Below are 21,647 nucleotides of genomic sequence, written 5' to 3' on the forward strand. Positions count from 1 at the left end.
AAATTGGAAGGAACCCTGTACACTGTTGAAGCAAATGAAAAATGGTGCAGCCACTATAGAAAGTAGTGTGCAGTTTCCTCAGAAAATTAAAAATAGAACTACCATATGATCCAGCAATCTCACTTCTGGGTATTTATATAAAGAAATTAAATTTTTTTCTACTTCTTTAGGTATAAAATTAGATTATTGATTTGATTTTTGATTTTTTAAGTGTGCTAAATTCCAGTTAGTTAACCTGCAGTGTTATATTAGTTTCAGGTTGTACAATATAGTGATTCAACACTTCCATACAACACCCAGTGCTCATCACAACAGGTGCATTCCTTAATTCCCATCACCTATTTCACCCATTTCCCCCTCCCAACCATCAGTTTACTCTCTATAGTTAATAATCTATTTCTTGGTTTGTCTTTCTCTGATTTTCCCCTGTGATCATTTGTTTTGTTTCTTATATTCCACATATGAGTGAAGTCATATGGTATTTGTCTTTCTCTGACTGATTTATTTTGCTTAGCATAATACTCTCTAGCTGCGATGACATGGGTATTTATATCAAAGATTTTATTTTATTTTTTTTATCGAAGATTTTAAAACAGAATTTCAAAGAGATATTTGCACACCAATGTTCATTGTAGCATTATTCATAATAGGCAATATATGGAATCAATCTAAGTATTCTTCAGTGGATGAATGGATTTTTAAAATGTGGTATATGCCTTTAATGGAAAATGGCTATATCACATAAATTATAGGAATTATATTAAACCTGTAGATAAATTTGGAGAGAATTAACATCTTAACAATATTGAATTTTCCAATCTATGAACACAGTACAGCTCTTCATTTTTTTTAGCTATCTTTTAATTTCTTTCTTCAGTATTGAGAAAACTGCTTTAATAAGATGAAATTTGAGTTAAGACTTGAATTAAGCTATAGCATGAATCATGAAGCTATCTGGAGGAATATTATTCCAGGCAGAGCACAATGAGTGCAAAGGTCCTGAGTTATGGTGTGCTTTGAGGGTTCTAACAACAAGGTAGTCACTGTGGCTGAGTGAAGTGAGGTGGAATGGAGAGGGGCATTCTCATGAAGTCATAAGGGTAATAAGAGGCCAGATCATGTAAGGCCTTGTAGGCCATTGTAAGGTTTTGGATTTTATTTAGAGTAAGATGAGAAGTGATTGAACAGTTTTGAGTAGAGATCTGACATTCAATTCATTTTTTTAGGTCACTATGGGTGTTCCAGTGAGAAAGGATTTTAGGGATAGAAGATAGAAGCAGAAAAAACATTGCTGAAAAAAATTACAATATTTTAGCAAGAGCATATGGAGAATTGGACTAGGATGCCAGTAGAAGTAATAAATGTTGGAATATGGGTATATTTTAAAGATAGAGTTGATGGGATTCACTGAAAGTTAGATGTGGGCTGCGAAAAAAGAGAGGAGTTAAAGATGGCTACAAGGTTTTGGGCATAAACGTCGGAAGAATAGAGTTTTTATCAATTCATTTGGGGAAGCCTAAGAGGGGAGATGTTTTTGGAATGTGTTTATCTGGCTTAGAAGGAATAAGAAGGGGAAATAGATTTTTTCTAAAATTTTTATGCATCATTGAATTTTAAACACAGTATTTAAGAATTTGCACTCTATGCTCTGAGTATATTTCAATAGCCACCACCTGTGGTAAACAGCCTGTGCATTATGGTCTGAACATGAGTGGTAAGGAAAATAGGCAGAATGTAGGAATAGTTCAATTAGTAACTGAAGTTATTATGCCTCTTTAGGAGCATGCATGGATGTTAATGAGTCTGTGGGCAGGAAAGACCACACTGAAGATTATCTTATCTAAGACATGAGGAAGTTAGCCAGCAGATGGAGGTGAGGTTTGTGGGGATGGAAGATTAATCTATAATAAGTCAAGTGATGAGCAGGTGCAAAGATCCAGAAATGAGAGGACGTGCTTGAGGAATTAAAGAAAGTCAAGTATAAGTGTAGAGTAGGGCGAGCCAAAAGGAGAAGAATGTTGTGAAATAAGGCAGGAGTTAGGTTTAATCCTAACAATTAGATCTGCATTTTTACAAAATCACTGTGGCTTGCTGTGTGGCTCCTGTGTACAGAATGAACTGGAGAAGCACAGATGCTAGTTATCTAATCTTGGTGAGGGATGATGATTGATGGCAATCGGTTCAAACTTCAGAGATATTTAGGGCCTTATGGATGATCAGTAAGGGGAGAGAAGCCCTAAGAACCACTAGTTACTAGGTTTCTAAGATGAGCAACTTGGGGGATGGTGATTCCTTTTTCTAACATGGGAGTGCCAATTGTTAAGTTTTTGCCTCTTTGCTCCGAACCTGGGACTATCTGTCTCTATTCTGCTTTATGAACCTGATGCTTGTATTTTGCAAACCACATACCGGCTTTGACAATGGCTATATGTGAGGCTCTGACATTGGTGCTGTTGGGGAGACTGCAAAGCCGGAGGAAAAAGAAAGAAATGCCCCTTACTGTCTGCTTCCTGTTAGCATCTCTCCCCCAATGATTCATTACCCCAGAAGCAGCAAGCTCTTTCCATAGAAGAAGCTGAATGCAGTTTGCAGTTTTCCCTGCATTTGCAAAGTCAGTCTAGTCATGCCCCTCAGAGCTAATAGTGCCTACCAGATGGTGTTCCCTCTTCAAAGGTCTTTTCTAACTCAAATATTCTAAGATCAGTTGAGTAGCCTCTCTTTCTCAGAGGTCTGAGTTTAGCATCAGGGAAACCCTCTAAGTTTCTAAGGTTTAATAATTCTAGTCTCTCCCTTTTATCACCTCTGCCTTTCCTGCAGTTGCTACCTCCTTAATACCTTAGAGAATTAAAAAAAAAAAAAACTTTTCATTTACCTAGTTAGTATTTCTTTATATTAAATTCTCTCTAAGCAAATAACCAATGTGGTTTCTGTCTCCTAACTGGTCTCTGATTGTTACGGAAATTGTTGCCAGGAGTAGTCCCAGAAACAGACCCTAAAAGATGGGATCTGGGCATTAGCTTGATTTTGTGCTTGGGCTTGAGTGTAGTGCTGAACTCCCTGCTAATAGGAAATGAATGCTGGTAATCCATGTCGTGTAGAAGTATCATGATTAATTAAATCATCACCTGTAGTTGGTTGTGATAAAGAACCTACAGAAACAAGTGCCTTGGATCATGCACCTGCTGGATTTGACTATAATAACAGTAACAAATGACTATGACGACTGGTGGGAAATCAATTCTTCTGAGTACACCAAAGCACTTACAGAAAGTACTAGTCTCTGGTCCTTATACTCTCTGATCAGGTCTCATTAGAGAGATTCCATGGCAGGCCTAAAAGAATCTCCCCAGCCTTGGGGCTACCATTGCTAAAAATGAACAAACACTTAATTGGCCAGTACACAGATTTTACGTCAGTTGACTCTATAGCCTTGCCATTTCTCTTGTGTAGAAGTTAGGAAAATGATAGGGAAGGAGAGGGACCCCAAAGCTTGGAAGGGGGATACATTTGGCTAGACTTAGACCAAGTTGAGAATTTTGAAATCTCAAGGCACTTTGAACCTCTTCTGTCAAGCAGCTTGTCCTTCTGTGTCTGAGGATATTAGCCTTTCCTTGCTTGAGAACTATGCACTATCCCCACAACTAGAGTCAGATATCAGCATGCTCCAGGGGAACAAGTACAAAGTCTGACCCAGGAGGAAGCAGCTTATAAACAAAAAAATTGCAAGATTTTCCTAATTTACATCAATATAAACCTGGGGAATATGTATAGGAATGGATTTTAAGGAAGATGGAACATAACATTGGATTACACCAAATGTATTGATATGAGTGCATTTACCAGAGGTTCTGGATTTAATGTGTTATCTCATGAAGGTAGAAATATTCTAACAATTTCATTTATCAGTTGACAGAGACTTGGGCTCTATAGGGACCTCCTAATGAGACTGAGATACCAGAATATTCAGCATCATAATGTAGACAAAGGAAAGTGTGGGGAGATAGGGATATTTGGAGTAATTTTATCATGCATAGTTTACACATCTCTCAACTACATCCTAAGAGGATCCATCCAGAGAATACTCTGATCACCAACATGCTGAAAAACACATTTGTTTGTAGGGTATATACATCCTTGAGAAGTTCCATCATGGCTGTAAGCCAAGTATAATTATGGGAAATTTCAATTTGAAATACTGTATATTTTCCTCTAAGTCTTCCTCAAAGGGACCTGTAGGCTTTTACTAGAGTGACTATGTGCTAGGGAAAAGGAAATACCCAGACCTTTTGGTGATTATCAAACATAGGCTAATTGATACTAATTCCTGGGTATCCATATCACTGTAGTCTACCAGTGAAACTGGAGGCTTTGATGAGTCAGGTATCAGTTGGAGTCTTGATCAGTTGGTATCAATTTGGAGATTCCAAATTTGAAACACAGTGGACCCAGTAGGGTTACAGCCCCATTGTGTGGTTATATTTCCAGTTCTTGAATACATGTAGCTAGAAGAGATATATGTTTAGACATAATAGAAATTCTTGGCAACTGGCAAAACCCTTACATTGGTTTTTTGACCCATAGAATAAGAACCCTAATGGTAGAAAGAGGGAGCATCTACAACCTTTCCCTTTTATCAGGACAGTAAACAAAATGAATGGCATATCTTTAGGGAAATTGCAGACATTAGTGTTCATTACCAAGATTTGGAAAGATGTGTGAGTGGTCATACCTATTACATTCCCACTTAAGTTGTCTCTTTGTCCAGTGCAGAAAGTAGATGTTGGCAAGTATCTGAGGGTGATCATAAAAAATCGGGTGACTCAATATAGTGACTGAATTATGCTGATTGGACCTGATAAGCAAGATATAGTAAAAAATATGAGATGGCTGAGTAAAAAGCTTGCATATATTAGATAGTCAGGATTCAATTCTTGATACAGTAGGGAACAATGGAGGAGAAAATTTTCTGTGGTTGAGGGGATAATGATAGATTTAGTTTTATACATGTTAAAGAGACTCAGTCATTCAAGTAAAGATGTTCAGGAGACAGTTGTATAATCTGGAGCTCAAAAGAACATATGTGAGGTAGATTTGGGAAGTGTTGGCAAAATGACGAATCATAAGTGAAGCTATATGGTGGGATGAAATTATTTTGTAAGAATATATAGAATGAGAAGAGAGACCCAAGACCGAGCCCTGAGGAATGTGAAACTTCATCTTAAAGATCTAAAAGAGGGGTGGGGGGATCCCTGGATGGCTCAGCGGTTTAGCACCTGCCTTCGGCCCCGGGCGTGATCCTGGAGACCCGGGATCGAGACCTGGGATCGAGTCCCACATCAGGCTCCCTGCATGGAGCCTGCTTCTTCCTCTGCCTGTGTCTCTGCCTCTCTCTGTCTCTCTCTGTCTCTCATGAATAAATAAATAAAATCTTAAAAAAAATCTAAAAGAGGAAGAGCCAGCAAAGCAAAATGAGAAAAAGCATCCAAAAGACTAGGGGTATTATTATTACTATAATAATAATAGTAATTATTATTATAAACACTTGTGAAGTATGCAGTATGTTCTAAGTATTTTACCTGTATTAATTCATTCAATTCTCACCACAACCCTATGGGGTGGGTGCTATTGAAATCCTCATTTTATGGATAAGGAAAATGAGGCGCAGTATTGTTAAGTAAACTGCCCAAGGTCAGAGGCAGTGTCTGGCTTGAGGCTCAGTTTTTACCTGCTTCTATTCTATGTATGTCAAAAAAAATGTATTAAAAACCATAAATAAACGTGTATAGATATGGATATGTACATACATATATATGCATGTATGTATTCATATGTGTATGAAGCGTGGCACTAAATACAACCTCTGAACTGTTAGCAATTGCTTTCTTTAAAGGGTTGGTAGGAGAGGAAGAGGGGAAGATACTTTTATGTGCTACAAGTCTATTTTGCTTGTTTGCTTTTGTTATTTTTATACTAAGTTTTTCACAGATGTTTCCCAAAATATAACTTTCTTTTTTTTTTTTTTTAAAGATTTTATTTATTTATTCATGATAGTCACAGAGAGAGAGAGAGAGAGGCTCAGAGACACAGGCAGAGGGAGAAGCAGGCTCCGTGCATCGGGAGCCCGACGTGGGATTCGATCCCGGGTCTCCAGGATCGCGCCCTGGGCCAAAGGCAGGCGCCAAACCGCTGCGCCACCCAGGGATCCCAAAATATAATTTTCTAGTTATTTTTCTTTTGCTGCTAGCAGTTAAACATCTGGCCATTTTCCCTCATTGTTAAAAAGTTATTCATTCAGCAAAAACATTTAAATTGTGCTAGGTGTCCCTGCTTGTCCTTGTCCTTAGGGAACTCACTGTCTACTGGAACAGACTGACATGTAAACATATAATTCCAGAGCCTCTGTAATGGGGATGTACAAAGATGGGGTGGCAGGGGCACAAAGGAGAGATGTCAATTCTTTGGAGGGCGTGGAGGGCAGTATGAAAGAGGGTACCCAAAGAGGAGGTAATACTGCCTAAATACTAAAGTAAAAGTAAGAGTTCTTCAGGATAGGGGAGAGGAGGGTGAGAGAAAAAGCCGCCCAGAAGGAGGGAAAAATGGGAGTAAAGACGCAGAAGCAGGAACCCACATTGTTTTTCAGGGGACTGGGCATAGTTTAGTTTAGTTACAGCTTCGGTAGGGAAATGTGAGGAGCACCTCTGGAGATGTGGGCAGAAGCCACATCCCCTAAGTCCTTGTGCGCCATGTCAAGAACTTCATTCTGTTTACCAGTGTTTCCTAAGGAATATTCGTGGAAAAACTAAAAAGATATGGATCAAAAGCATGGAGAATGGAGTACACAGAATGGAGTATTATCTAGCCTTAAAAAAAAAAAGTTCTGACGTATCCTAAAAGCTGATGAACCTTAAAAGTATTATGCTAAGTGAAATGTCAGACACAAAAGGACAAATTCCCTATGACTCCACTTCTATGAGGTACCCAGAATAGTCAAATTCATAGAGACAGAAAGAATAGGGTTACCAGATGTTGGAGTTGAGGAGGAATGAGAATGACTATTTAGCGGTTACGTAATTTCAGTTAGAGATGATGAAAAAATTAGTGGTGAAAGTTGCACAACAATGTGAATGTACTTAATGCCACTGAATTGTACTCAGTGGTAAAATGATAAATTTTATACTAAGCACATTTTATCATGATAAAAAACAGGTTGAAATGGTAAATTTTATGTTATGTACATTTTACCACAATTTAAAAATACGGGATAAAATAAAAAAGACAACGATAGAGAAATAAAAGTTTTTTTCTTTTTTGACATTAGGTATGTCATTTCTCTGTTCAAGCTGATAATAATGATTTGTTTGTGTAATGTAACAATGGCTGTCACTTACTGAAAACTAGCTGTGCACTAGTTTTACATCTATGGCGATAAGGAGAGGTCAAGTAATTGGCCCAAGAGCTCGCGGTTAGTGAGAGGGCATTTCTAGGATTCCTAGAATTGGAACTCAGTTCCCAAACCTTTGCTCCATCACCAATCCCCAAGTTGCTTTATTATCTTACTACATTTTTAGACATGTCTACATTTTTCTTAAGCAAGTTTTCCCTTGATCTGCAAAGTATTGTTGGGAGTGGGGGGTTCCTAGGTTCAGAAAAGGTAAGGAGCCCGAGGGAATACAGAATGAAATGTTGAGTGTCCTTTTTTTTTTTCTTTCTTTCTTTTTAAGATTTTGTGTGTTCATGAGAGAGACAGAAAGAGAGAAGCAGAGACAGAAGCAGGCTCCACGCAGGGAGCCCGACGTGGGACTCGATCCCGGGCCTCCAGGACCACACCCGGGCCGAAGGCAGGCGCTAAACCGCTGGGCCGCCGGGGCTGCCCTGAGTGTTTCCTTTTATCCACGTATGATTCTTCCGAAGGGCTTTTGGACTTTCTGCAAGGGAGACCAAAAGAGCCTTCCAAGTGGGTATCGACGCGTTCGCACCCGAGGACGACTTAGCCAGCCACCTGTTCCCGAGGGGAGGCTTGTTCGTCCTTTGGTGGCGACTGTTATCCGGAGAATACGGCTTCCGGGCCCCCCGCCGCCAGCCTCCCCGCCGAGGGCACGCGGCGGCGGCCAGACCCGGAGACTCGCGCAGGCGCGAGCCGGCTCCGGCGCCCGTGGCTGTGCTGTGGCGCCCGGCGCCCCGCAGTCCCCGAGTGGTTCGGCCCCGGCCTGTCCGCCCTGCGCGCCCGCGCTCGGCTCGCCGCGGCCCCCGCCCCGGGCCTCCCCGGCCCGGTCCTGGCCACCCCGGCGCGGCCCCTACCCTCTGACCCGGCGTTGCATCATGCCCGAGCAAAGTCCCCGAGCGCGTGAAACCCGGCGTCCCTGCCCTTGGGCGGGGACGGGCGGCGAGCGGGCGGGGAGCCGAGGCGGCGAGGGCGCAGCCGGCACCGTCCGCCGGCCCGGGCGCCGCGAGTCCCCCGAGCCAGCACCGCAGGCCCCCGCGCCGCCAGGCCCGCCCGCCCGCCGCTCCCCTCGCGGGCCGCCGCCGCCGCCGCCGCCGCCGCCGCCGCCGCCATGGCGGAAGTTCATAGACGTCAGCATGCCCGGGTTAAAGGAGAAGCCCCCGCGAAATCCTCCACACACAGACATGAGGAGGAGCTGGGGATGGCGTCGGCCGAAACGCTGACGGTGTTCCTGAAGCTGCTGGCCGCCGGCTTTTACGGCGTGAGCTCCTTCCTGATCGTGGTGGTCAACAAGAGCGTGCTCACCAATTACAGGTAGGGCCGAGGCGGCGGCGGCGGCGGCGGCCGAGGCCGTGGGGAGGAGCGCGCGCGGCGGCGGCGGCGGCGGCGGCGGCGGCGGGGCGCCGGCCCCCTGGACTTCGGCCGCTGAAGTTAAAGCTGAACAAAGTTGGGCGGGAGCTGGGGAGGAGGGCGGGCGGCGAACGCGCGGCCGGGGCGGCTGCGGGGCCGGCTCCGCGCGCGGGCCCGGGGTGCGGGGGCGGCGCCGGCTCCTCGCGCGGACCTGAGGACCGTCCCGCGCGCGCTCCGCCCGCTGTGGGAAAGCGCCCGCCGAGCGGCGCCCTGGAAGGAAACCTGGCGGTTCGGAGCGATGGAGCGGAGTTGCCCCGTGACTTTTGGCTCGTGGGCTGTGCCGGGGTGGGAGCCGCGCCCTCCGCGCAGTCGGGGCCGAGGGCCGGGGCTTCGGGGTCCCCGAGTTCGCTGACAGCCTCCGGGGACGTGCGCATCCTCCGGCTCGTGGAGGAAGATTCCGATCCTGTCACTGGGACCCTGAGGCAGAAGCAGAAGCGTTTTTGTTTTAAAAGATGTGTGAACCAAAAAAAAAAAAAAGAAAAGAAAAAACAAAAAAAATAAATAAATAAAGATGTGAACCATCGGGGAGACCTGCATCTTCCCTCCCTTGAAACATCCGTTCGTTGCAGGCAGCTGACTGAAAATTGTGGACTCGGACAGGATGAGACAAGTGGCCGCCCGAGGCTACAAAATCAGCGGTGTTGCCTGACAACCCGCAAGGGATATTTTTTTCCCTCACGTTTTCATTTGGTTAAGGGGCAGACGTTGGTGTTTGTTTCAAAATGCATTTTAAGGTTGCAGATGTGCGAATTGAATTCACAGAGCTGTGTTTGGCATTTTCTGACCCTGTATTTTTTTTCTCTCTCTCGCTCTCTCTCTCTCTCTACCGTTTTGTAGATTTCCCTCCTCACTATGTGTTGGACTTGGCCAGGTTAGTTGGAATCTTCAGCATTACGTGGTTTATGTCGTTAGAGCTTCTGTGTGTGTCTTTATATGTAGAACAGTGAATCTGTGTTCTCTGTTTACAGATGGTGGCCACAGTGGCAGTTCTCTGGGTGGGAAAGGCACTCAGAGTAGTCAAGTTTCCTGACCTTGACAGAAATGTACCTCGAAAGGTAAAAAACAAAACAAAACAAAAAACAAAAAAAAAACACTTTATTTTCTGAAAACCGTTCTATATTTTTATCAGTCCTCTGCATATTTAAAAATTGCAGTCTTGAAATCACCCAGAGTGGGTATAGTGAAGGCAAAGAATAAATGGAGTAATATGTGTCTTAAAAAGTCCTACCAATTCTTTAAAATTAAGGGAAGAAAGCCCTCAGAAATCTTGTGTTGTTTTAATTAATGAACACTTGTTGGGAGTATAGCTGTTTTGCATTTTCTACATCCATCTAATCAAATCAGGTCAGTGTATCCTGCATTCATTATTCCTTGGGTTTGTTTTCTTACTCTTCTATCTGCCTCTGCTTGACTCCACATAAAGATGAAATACCTTTCCCTTTTCTGCTGACATTAGAGCCATGGGCTAATACAGTATCATATTTTAGAGCAAGTGATGTTTCTATCTCATGTGATTTGATCATATTCATATTTCTGTTTCTTTTTTCTTCTCCATTCTTCCCTCTCTCTGCCATAGTAGTGCTGTTTATCCAGGAATAATGTTTTTTGGGCTTCATGGGGGCCAAAATTGTGTATGAGTTCTAATCTTATGTTTTAAGCAGAAAGAATTTGATCGTATAAACAAAACTGTTATGTTTGAAAGGACTTTGTTTTAGCTATCTTTATTATTGAGCTCTTTTATCCCTTTTTAAATTTTCTAGACGTTTCCACTACCTCTACTATATTTTGGGAACCAAATCACGGGACTGTTCAGCACAAAGAAACTGAAGTATGGATAACTTTATTTTACTAGTGAGGTTAATATGTATTCTTAAAACTGTACCTGAATGTCAAATATTTAACACATTGTTATTGATTCTGGAAAATATGAAAGAACCAGAAAGCTTTTGTTAGTAAATAAGATTACACCAAAGGTTTTAGTTTAAATTCTCTTAAGTTTGAAGAGAAAGACTTTTTATGTGTTTTGGGTTTTTTACCCCCCCCCCCTTACTTTATTATAGAAGTCTTAAAATATTGCAAATTGCTTATAGGAGATTTTCATTATTTTTCCAGACCTATAGTAGTGAAGACTATAGGCTAGGCTCCTGGGATTTTAATTCTTTAAATACAATTTATAAATACTATATTTTAGGCAAGTTCCCTAAAGCCAAATCAGAGGGTGGGTGTGAGAAATTTTGTAGTTTTTCTTTGAACGTGATGTAGTTAAAATGACATCCGATGGAACTCTGATACAAATAGGATTAATATTATACCTATGATCATATCACCGTAGAGGCAGCATATTCACTTTTAGAAAGAAGCAATAGTTCTGTGCTCTGTGACATTACTGTTTTATTATCCTCTAACCTCCTAATTCTTGGCTTCTCCACTTAAGGAGTATAGTGTGTAGGTGTTTGTGATATTAAAATTATACACATGGAGAAGCCATTTAACAGAAATCCATGGTTTCACTACTTCCACTTAAGCTAACCCCTTGGCATATTAGATGATTATAAAACAGAATGGGGAGATTTCTGAGGATCAGAGACAAAGCATTTTTCATTTCCTCTTTCTTCAGACTCAAGAAACCTTGCAGAGTAACCATAATGGTATCTCTGGGAGAGGGTTCATAGAAGTCAGATTTATCATGGATGGGGCATCCTTTTCCATCTCACTACCCACTTGGAAAGAAATGCAGACCTGCTGCAAAGTGCTGCTTGTATAGAATTTGCTCTTTTTCATCCACTGTCATGCATTTAGTCATCCATTCATTCATATCCTATCTTTGGTTGCCATCTAAGTATAAGGCACTTTGGAGTGAGATGAGATATATTCAGAAATAACTATATTGCAAGAGGCTGTGTGTTTGATTAGTGCAAGCAAAGTGCTCTGGTAATTTAGAGGAAGAAAAAAGTACTTCCACAAAAGGACAAGCAAATATTTCATGGGGTGAGATTATCATAGGTGCTCTTTGGAGGGTTGGAGATGCTGTGATTGGGGGGTGGGAAGTAAGATCAGTCTAGTAAAGAAGGAAGAAAGGAATCTTTTTCTTTTAAAAACTAACATGGTTACTGTTGAGGGGATTTGTATGATAAGTAGTGTAAAATTAAAAAGTGGCCATACTAGTCTTTGATAATAGCTATATGATCTCTACCACTTTTTATAGATAGCTTGGTGTTTCTCACTTCTAGTAGTTTTATAAAAGCAACTCTTTCAGGCTTTCAAGTAATAATTATTTCTAGAGAGAAATAAAAGCTGAATTCAATCACAGATTAATCAACATGGAACAGAATTAATCAGCATAATGGAAGGAAGAGATTAGCATTATTTTAGGGTATTTATATGAAGAGGTTTAGTTTAAAAAATAAATTCTTAAACTTTATTTTAACGAATTGTATTTTTTTCCTTTTTTTTTTTTCCAGCTTGCCAATGTTTACAGTTCTGAGAAGGTTCTCCATCCTGTTTACAATGTTTGCTGAAGGAGTTTTACTCAAGTGAGCCAAATTTCTGATATATTTAGTCCTAAACAGACCTTAGTCATCTTGAAAAGGGTCCCAGTATATGTGAGATAGTAAAATTATCTGTCTTGTTTCTACTTTATCTTTTGAGAAGTTTATGCACTTACTTTTTTTTTACTGTAGGAGTTGATAGTTTATGGGAGGAGTAGTTGGGAAGATTATGAATTGAAGTTGGCATTTGTCTGAACATGAGATACACTTTCAGGAATTCCTATACCTACTGGTGCCATTGGGTGCTGGGTCAGAAACATCAGTATAGGTTTTATTTTTTTATTTTATTTAAAAAAAATTTTTTTTTCAATATAGGTTTTAAATAGTATTCCTGTCTTAGCTATTAATATTACAAATGTGTGTGACCTTTTTCTACTTAAAGAAATTCTGATTTACAAAGATTCAAGCTCAATAATAATAGTAAATATAAGAATAAGGAAAAAATGAGTATACTTTTCTGTTTAAGTTTTTGCTTCATCAAAAGGATTCTTTGAAATATCCAATTCCTTGAAAACATTTAAAACATGATGTTCATAGCTTTTTTAAGGAAAACACTTTTTCTGTCTATGTTGTAAGAATGAGTCTCTGCAAATAACTAAAGACACATGTATGCACTTTTTAAATTTTATTTTGTAGGAAGACTTTTTCTTGGGGTATTAAGATGACTGTATTTGCAATGATTATTGGAGCCTTTGTAGCTGCCAGGTAAGAATGTATTTAAGACCACATTGGAAATTATCAATAATTATTGATAATAATCAATTACCAATAAAGAGAATTTTTATAGGCTAAGTAAGAATCATGTCTTTGAAAAGCATCCCAAAGACTCTTTGGAAAGTTAAATCTTTTGGGCCATATTAAGGTCAAGGCTGGCAAAACCTGATTCTTCTACTTACTGAGCACATACCATATGTCACGTAGTATGTTTGGCATTTTACACGTATTTATGCATTCTTTACAACACCTCTGAAAGATATGGGTATAATTTTCCTATTTTTAGTTGAGGAAACTGAAAGCTAAGTTCAGAAATTTGGTCAAGGTTACACAGCTAGTAAATGGCAGTGCTGGAATTTGAATTTGTGTCTGACTCCAAAGCCTGTGTGCTTTTTAAATCATGTGCTATTCTTTTACTTTACATAGTGCTAAAAAAATAGTGTCTCAGAAAAGACAAATGATAATGAATTATTTGCCATGTGGTGGAATAATAAATAATAGAATTTCTTTATTTGGCCTCACCTAAGATCTATCACGAATGCCGTAACTTAGATCTTCTATTAAATTACCGAAGCTTTTTTCCATTGTGCTTAAGTTTCAGTTTTAAAATGCAGGGAGAAAAATGTATGCCCAAAGACTCCTAAAATTAACGTAATGACTAGAAGCTTTGTACATTTTACTTAGCCGGGGCAGGCATATACGGGTTTGCTAATACCACAGATTCTGTCCGACGTAGATTTTCTGTCTGGGAGTTCAGTGTGCTTCTTGTTTTGGCTCATTTACCTTCATCATTCCTGTGGTAGAGGTGGGGGGAAATATTCTAAGTCAAATTCCACCCTAAATCTCCAAGTAAAATTTCATTCTTAAAAAAAAAAAAGAAAAGGAAAAGGATAGAAAAATTGGTTACTAGAATTTAGTTATATAGCTGACTGTTTTTCCCTTTAGGTAATATCACCTTCTTGAAGAAATATTTTATATGAGCCTTTAACCTCTTTGAAGCATTTCCTTAAAGCTGTGGGATCCAGAATTGAACCAAACAACAGGAGTTCCTCAGGGCCAACCCTGGCCTGCAAAAAGTTTCTGAGGAGGCTTGCTCTCTGGATCAGCCTTATCTAATCAGAACCTTTTACTTGGGAAGGAGATTGGGCAGAGGGAGTCTGAAGTTAGAAGGTTGTCAGGCTGCTTGGAAGAGGGGATATACATTAGGCTAGTTCTGCCTAAAATTGCAGGGACACAGAGTTCTTCAGATGTCGATTCCATGTACTAGTTTAGCTAGTTTAGCTAGCTTAGTTAGCTAGTTTTGCACAATCACAGGATATTGGGCCGCTTTTTAACTAGGGTGCTAAAGTATACTGAAGGCATAGATTTTCATTATTCAGTTTACTAAGTTTTTATCTTGTGTCTGTTGCTCAACTAAATACTAGAAGTCTTCAGTTTCCCAAATCCTGCCAGTTATATCTCATAGGCTTTCTAAGCAACCGTTTAAGTAATTGAGTTCCTCCTATGTGCTTAGACACTACTGCAGCTTGATCTCAGAACTCACTACAATCTATGCTTCCGAAATTCTACACAGTAACCCAGTCACCTGTACAGCTTGCCTTTTGTGTGAATGAATCCTTGGAAAATGACTTGTTAACAACCTCATTTTTTTGGTTTCCTTCTCTTTGAAATTGAGCTCTGATGCCTTCTTCCTGCTTCAGATGTAATTATAATGGTGAATTTTACTTGTTCTTGTTGTCTGACTTTGAATTCAGAGCAGCGTGCTGTTAACTGACATGATCAATTATTGCTAATGATTGTGTTTAAGTATTAGTATTTCTCGTTTCTGAAGATTTCCCTATTGAGTATGAAATTGCAAATTATCACCAGGAATCAAGAAATACTAATAGCCAATAAAATGCCTAATGTTCACTTACCTTGATAAGAATATGTTCTTTCATTTATTGAACTTCGGACCTATTTAAAATTACATGCTTGTTCTTTAAATGTAAGTTATTAAAGTCTTGCTTGTGTTTTACAGCTCTGATTTGGCATTTGATCTGGAAGGATATGTTTTCATTCTGATAAATGATGTCCTGACAGCAGCAAATGGCGCATATGTAAAACAGAAACTAGATTCAAAAGTAGGTAGCAGTCTAAATCTTTAAGAGATGTTTACTGATGTTGGGAGTGGAAATGTCACTTTGTCAGGAAAAAAGCAGGGAATAAAGAAAAATAGGAGAAAAGGGAAAGATCTAGGGATCTCTAAGGATACAATGCCTATACTTTGCTACTCACATAAGGAACTTTTTCAGTTATAAATTAGCAAGTAGATTTTATTGTTAGCTTTTCTGGAAGAGATTGAGTGACTGTTGACTTTGGGAGAGGGGTGTTCATTTCAGAAAAGTGCCATAAATGTTCATGGCTGTGTTCTAGAGGAGTTGGTGAGGGACCTGGACAAGAAAGAAATATCTGGAAACCCTTGAGCAGAATTGAGGAGAAGTGAGTGTCAAGAGGGGCTGCAGAACAAGAACAGACTTTGTTTATTTGTCCCACAAATAATGGGAAACTTTAGGGAGCATTAGGATTGCTCTCTCTTAGGAATAATACTGAGTTCTTTGGCCTAGATCTCATATATATGAACTTTACATATCCAGCTCTTTTCTCTTAACTTGCATCATGCACACAAAGGCTTTACAGATATTTTTTGTTAGTCTACTATATACTTTGAATTAAATACATATTCAATTTTAATTTTAAGTTAAGCCAGGCCATCAGAAAGCAGGAAATTTGAGTCATACTGCTTTCACCGCATTATGGTATAAATTCGCATTATTGTAAGCAGCTACATGGGGACACCTGGGTGGCTCATTGATTGAGCGTCTGACTTTTGGTTTCGGCTCAGGTCATGATCTCAGGGTCGTCATATTGAGTTCCATGTGGGCTCTGCACTGAGTGGGGAGTCTGCTTGGGGTTCTCTGCCTATCCCTCCCTACCCCTAACTCCCACTCCACTCAGAGACATGAGCTGTTTCTCTCTCTTAAATAAATAGATAAATAAATCTTTAAAAAAAAGCCTCTGTGTAGAACTCAGGTGCATATATCATAGGGTTATTATTATTGAAGGAGCTGTCCTTTCTATTATGATGTATCCTGTGTAAGGACCCACATGAGATTTCATAGATGCTACCATAGTTTTTCCTGAACAGTGGTGTATTTTTATAATTAAATCTTGCAACTGACTATGACTTTATCTTATTTCCTTACCTGTGTTTTCTAAGCCACATGACTTACCTGCTTTGTTTTTAGTCTGCTCTGTTTATGTGTGTTATTTCTAAAACTACTTCAGGTCATTTTTTTGAGTTGAGATCATAAATACTAATGCCCAACTATTCAAAAGTAGTAATAGTGTCAAGTTGGTATTGTCTTGGCAGGGGGCTTTTCCTTCTCCATAAAGAACCATAGAGTGAATGCCCATCCCAGTAGCTTTTGTTATTCTCAGAGAAGGTTTATTTTGAAGCTCTTTAAAGAAATAGGGTCAATGTAGATTGTTTCCAACAAATTTTCCTTAAGTATAACTTTGTGTTTTGTTCTCAATTTATTTGTCTTGACAATTTTGTATGATGATTGTGTCTTAATTAGACATTTTTATCTTTTTGAAATAGCTAGATAAAAGGGAGCAGTTGGAAATAGTTGTACTCTGTATTTTCCTCAGCCCATTTGCTGCTTTGGAAAATAGGTACCAGTAATAACATTTGGTTTGTCCAGCAGCCTCACCTGTATAAAACAGTATTGTCCAATGGAATTTTCTGTGATGATGGAAATCTTATATATCTCTACTGTCCATTAACAGTAGCCACTAGTCTCACGTGGCTGTTGAGCACCCAATAGATGACTGCCACAACTGAGGAACTAAATTTATATTTGTTTAATTATATTTATATTTGTTTAATTATAATTAAATTGAAATAACTGAATATGGCTGGTGGCTACAGTATAGGATAGCACAGTCTAGAGTACATCTCTGACTGATGGGGCATCTCTTGTTAAGGTTGTTTTCTGTGGGGGATCCCTGGGTGGTTCAGTGGTTTGGCGCCTGCCTTTGGCCCAGAGCGTGATCCTGGAGTCCTGGGCTCGAGTCCCATTTCAGGCTCCCGGCATGGAGCCTGCTTCTCCTTCTGCCTGTGTCTCTGCCTCTCTCTCTCTCTGTGTGTGTGTCTATCATGAATAAATAAATAACTAAATCTTTTTTTTAAAAAAAAAAAAAAGGTTGTTTTCTGTGATGGTTTTTCTCTTGCTGCTTTAGAAATGAGGCACATCTTTTCATTGATGCTTGTGGTGGCTTTGGCAATTAGTTATTTGGTTTATCTGAAAGGCAGTATGCCTGCCCCAAGATGCTGTTAATAAATTGGAAGTGTTGGGCACCGGGGTGGCTCAGTGGTTGAGTGTCTGCCTTTGGCTCAGGTTGTGATCTTGAGGTCCTGGGATTGAGTCCTGCATCAGGCTCCCCTCTGGGAACCTGCTTCTCCCTCTGCCTATGTCTCTGCCTGTCTTTCTATGTCTCTCATGAATAGATAAAATCTTTAATAAATAAATATATCAGAAGTGTTATTTCCTGTAATTTCAGGACTGCTTAAATCATGGTTCTTTGTCTTTGAGCATAAGTCATGTGGCATAAAGACTTAGTGCTACATTTAACAGAAATGTTAAAACATTTCTAACTTTAAAGAAATAATACAGATAATACACATTTATAATGAGAGTAGAAGAAACATATAAGTAAGGGGAAGAAAATCTAAATCTCCCTTAATTCTACTATCAAGTGAGCAGCACAGTTTTAGAGGATAAGTATGTGTATGTGTATGTAGACACTTTGTAAAATTTTAAATGAAAAGCAATATATAATGTTTTCTAATTTATATTTTTCAGTACAGTTTCATGAACATCTTTTCTTGTCAGTATCTAACATTTTTAGTGTTTGCATAATATTTCATTGTAGTATCCTCATCTAATCAAGTAGTTTTTTTGTTTTTTTATTTTATTTTTTATTTTTTATTTTTTATTTTTATTTATTTTTTTTAAGTAGTTTTTTTATTGTTGGATATTTGTTTCCAGTTTTTCAAAGTGGCTTTTGAGAAGGTAGTTTGACTTTTCATATCATTCAATTCTCTCACCACAGAAGTTAGGCAAATATCATGCCCCCATCTTCACTACTCAGTACTTCATCCCCCTTGCTCTGGTCAAACTCTGACCTACCTTTTCAGGTGACTGCTTCTGGCTGAATGTCTTAGAAGAGTGTGAATTAAAAGTGGGAAGTGAGCCCAGACTACTTGTAGGCTCCCTATGTTGAAGCTGTATGTGGTTCTTTTGTTCCTTCCCAATAACTGAGGGCACAACAAACTATACTTTTGGGAATTGTATATAGAGTAATCTGAATTTTCATTGTACTTCACATATATTTTTGTAAATACTTCACTGGCAAGTTATGTCTATCTGTGTTGGCCTAGGTGTGAGTGTATGTGTTGGTATCTACCTATCTCTCTTAAATGGGACTTCTTTATGGTTCTGAAAAGTTCAAGACTGACTTGATTTTTGATTTAGTTCTGGATAGGAAAGGGCCTCAGGATTGTGTTTTTATAGAAAGACATGTATATATTCAAAATAACCTCTTCCTGGGACCCCTGGGTGGCTCAGTGGTTGAGCATCTACCTTTGGCTCAGGGCATGATCCTGTAGTCCCAGGATTGAGTCCAGCATTGGGATCCCTACGGGGAGCCTGCTTCTCCCTCTACCTATGTCTCTGCCTCTGCCTCTCTCTGTGTCACATGAATAAGTAAATAAAATCTTAAAAAAAAAAAAAAGAAAAACAGAATAACCTCTTCCCTGCTTACTGTTTTGAGGTAGCTAGTTGGTGTTATTTTTTATTCCCTGATTTTAAGCACTCAAAGAATTTACTTGGAATTAATTTAAAATCTTGTATGTTTGTGTTTTTTGTTTTTTTTTCCTTTTGAAAGCTTAGGTTACTTCATGTTTGCCAAACTTATGACTTAGCTGATTCACTATATTGTGGGGGAGGGGTGTGTGTGTATGTGTGAGTAGTAAGAGTGGTATTCTGTATAAGGTTGTGTATTTCTTTCTGCTAGAACCAAATGAAACACCTAATTATTTACTATTCCAGGAGCTGGGAAAATATGGTCTGCTCTATTACAATGCACTGTTCATGATTCTGCCCACTCTGGCCATTGCCTATTTTACAGGAGATGCGCAAAAGGTAGGACTTGTTAATTATGATTTAATGGCTTATTTTTTGAGCTGTATTATTACTTATGTCCACAAGATAGACTGTGGGGTTGTTAAAAAGGGATGTGTTTCTTGAGTGACCAAAAACAGAGTTTATTTTTTTAGCTTGCTAATGTCATGCTAACCTTTTTTCTTGGCATAAGTATTGGATCTACTAAAATGACTCAAAATAGCTTTGGCTGTTAACATAAAAAGAGTGCATGCCAACTAGTGTCCTTCTCTTACGTGTCAAAAGGCTAGAGGAAGGGAATTTTTACATTTCTACTAAACTACAAAGTAAGAATAGGGGTAGGTTATCCTCGAAAAACAAAAAACCTTAAACTAGTAGAATTCTTCAAACCTAAACAGAATGTTTGGCTTTCTGTTGTACTGTTGTCATGCTGGCTTAAATCCCAAACTGGGTTTTTTCCTCAGGAGATATTTAGCACCATGTGGTAACTTAACTGTGTAAATAGCAACTATAGTTTACTCATTTTCTAAAATGATTACCTAAATAAACCCATAATAGAGTAGCAAAATGAATCTACGTAAGAATTTTTCTTAAGGGAGAAAAATGAATTTTTCTTTAAAATAAACCCATATTCAAAAAATAAAATAAAATAAAATAAACCCATATTCATAGGAGAAAAATTGATACCACTTTGTTAGAGTTCACAAAATTTTACAAACTAAATGGAAACCTAGAATTTTGCCAAATTTCTAACAAGATTTCATCTAATGATGCCTCTGGCTAATAAATGTGTTGGTTATTTACTCTTATGACAGTGACAATTCTCACATATCAGTGGCAGCCAAAATAAAGAAAAGTTTTGAAATTAGTTAGATTATTAAAAAATTGTTATTCTATCAAAGATAGGAAAAGACCGTATAAAGCTTATAAAGGTGCTTTGTTTTATTCATAAAAAACTGATATAGATCATCTTGAACATCTATAAATGCTTTAGTGAACTGTGACCTGGCTGCCAGCAGATCTAAAAGTGACTCCAAAGTAGGAAATGGAGCTGTTGCTCTGTTTAATAAAGAGTGTTGAATAAGTATTTTGTGACTGTGAAAAAAGTGGGAAGAGAAACTAGTATTTATTGAGTTCCTATTGTGTGCTAGTGACTTAATACATAATATAAATGTAGTCCCCACAACAGTTCCAGAAAGTTTGAATTATCTCTGTTTTACCAACGTGGAAATAAGGGTTTGGAAAGACTTGGTCCCTTGTCCAGTGCCATACTTGTCAGGGAATAGAGTCAGGGTTTAAACTCAGGCCTACCTCCAGAGGCCCTGGTCTTTCCATGGTGTTCTTCCTCTCTCTAGGCAGGAAGCACCTCTTACTCTTTAGCTTTGGGGCAAGAATGTAATGTAAAGTAACCAGGCCCCACATGGCAGCCTGGCTAATTCCAAATCTTGAGGCCAATCTGTACCTGAGAAAGTTGGAAGAATTAATGTGGTTAGGTATTTTATAGACTTGGCAAAGATACGATTCTCATTAATTTGAAACTTTGACTAGTAGCTTGTAGCTACTTGAAAAAATTGACCAAAGGAGATATTTCTTCATTCCAGAGTGATGATCATTTAACTAGAAGTTATCTGCCAGGTTATAGCGTAATTCACGCATATTTGAAAGTTCAGTAACATTCAACTGGAAATGCTTCAGTTTAATTGAGAACGTTTTCTCAGAGTGAAAAAGTTGCTTTATCACCTATATGAGGATAAGATTTAGATTTTCCTCTTATTCTTTTCTTCTTTTTTTATGCAGAAGAGTAGAATTTGAGTAATTCTTTTGTGGTTTCCAACGAAAGTGCCAGGCCAAGGTCAAGAAAGGCTTATTTTGGAAGAAATTTTTTTAAGAATGACAGAGGTCACCTAAATACTTTTCAAGTTGGTATGATAAACTAGTGGAAGCTGAATTTATTGTTCTGTGATCAAACCCTGTCAATGTTTTTGGTTTCACATTAATGTTTATCCTCATTCTTACTAATATTGTTCTTATAAAACGTTTACTGGGGCCACACTGGCAGTCTTACAATATCATGCTTTTTTTCTTAACATTCTCTTCTTTACATGGTATCATTCTGACATTCTTAAATAGTTAAGTGTTACCATACATCTTGCAGTTTCAGGCTTAGGTGATAAGAAAAAAAAAAAAAGATGAATTAGATGGTTTTCTTGCCTTTGAGGACCATACAGTTGTCTTGGGGAGTAGACATGTCAACATCAGGACAATAAACAGTTGTAAGTTCTGTGGGAGAAGTGTTTTGGGGATATC

At 39.1% G+C, this 21,647-nt stretch overlaps 1 protein-coding gene across 5 annotated transcripts in view; it reads left to right on the plus strand.

The window, feature by feature from the left end:
- SLC35D1 (solute carrier family 35 member D1) overlaps positions 1-21,647 on the plus strand; it is a 62,339-nt gene that overhangs the window by 6,205 nt on the left and 34,487 nt on the right. For 2 of the 5 annotated variants that reach the window (XR_003128177.3, XM_049110314.1), the window contains exons 1-8: positions 8,514-8,755; positions 9,689-9,722; positions 9,820-9,906; positions 10,612-10,679; positions 12,313-12,384; positions 13,036-13,104; positions 15,134-15,236; positions 19,269-19,361. Coding sequence is in view for 2 of the 5 variants with exons in the window: in XM_049110314.1 (XP_048966271.1) it covers positions 8,553-8,755; positions 9,689-9,722; positions 9,820-9,906; positions 10,612-10,679; positions 12,313-12,384; positions 13,036-13,104; positions 15,134-15,236; positions 19,269-19,361 (729 nt within the window). In the remaining 3 variants the exon portion in view is untranslated. Of the gene's footprint in view, positions 1-7,721; positions 8,756-9,688; positions 9,723-9,819; positions 9,907-10,611; positions 10,680-12,312; positions 12,385-13,035; positions 13,105-15,133; positions 15,237-19,268; positions 19,362-21,647 lie in introns of those variants that run through there. The other 3 variants (XR_007410802.1, XM_025428062.3, XR_007410803.1) reach the window with 3 other exon arrangements.

The sequence above is a fragment of the Canis lupus genome, chromosome 5 (assembly GCF_003254725.2).
Source record: "Canis lupus dingo isolate Sandy chromosome 5, ASM325472v2, whole genome shotgun sequence".
NCBI classification, from domain to species: Eukaryota; Metazoa; Chordata; class Mammalia; order Carnivora; family Canidae; genus Canis; species Canis lupus.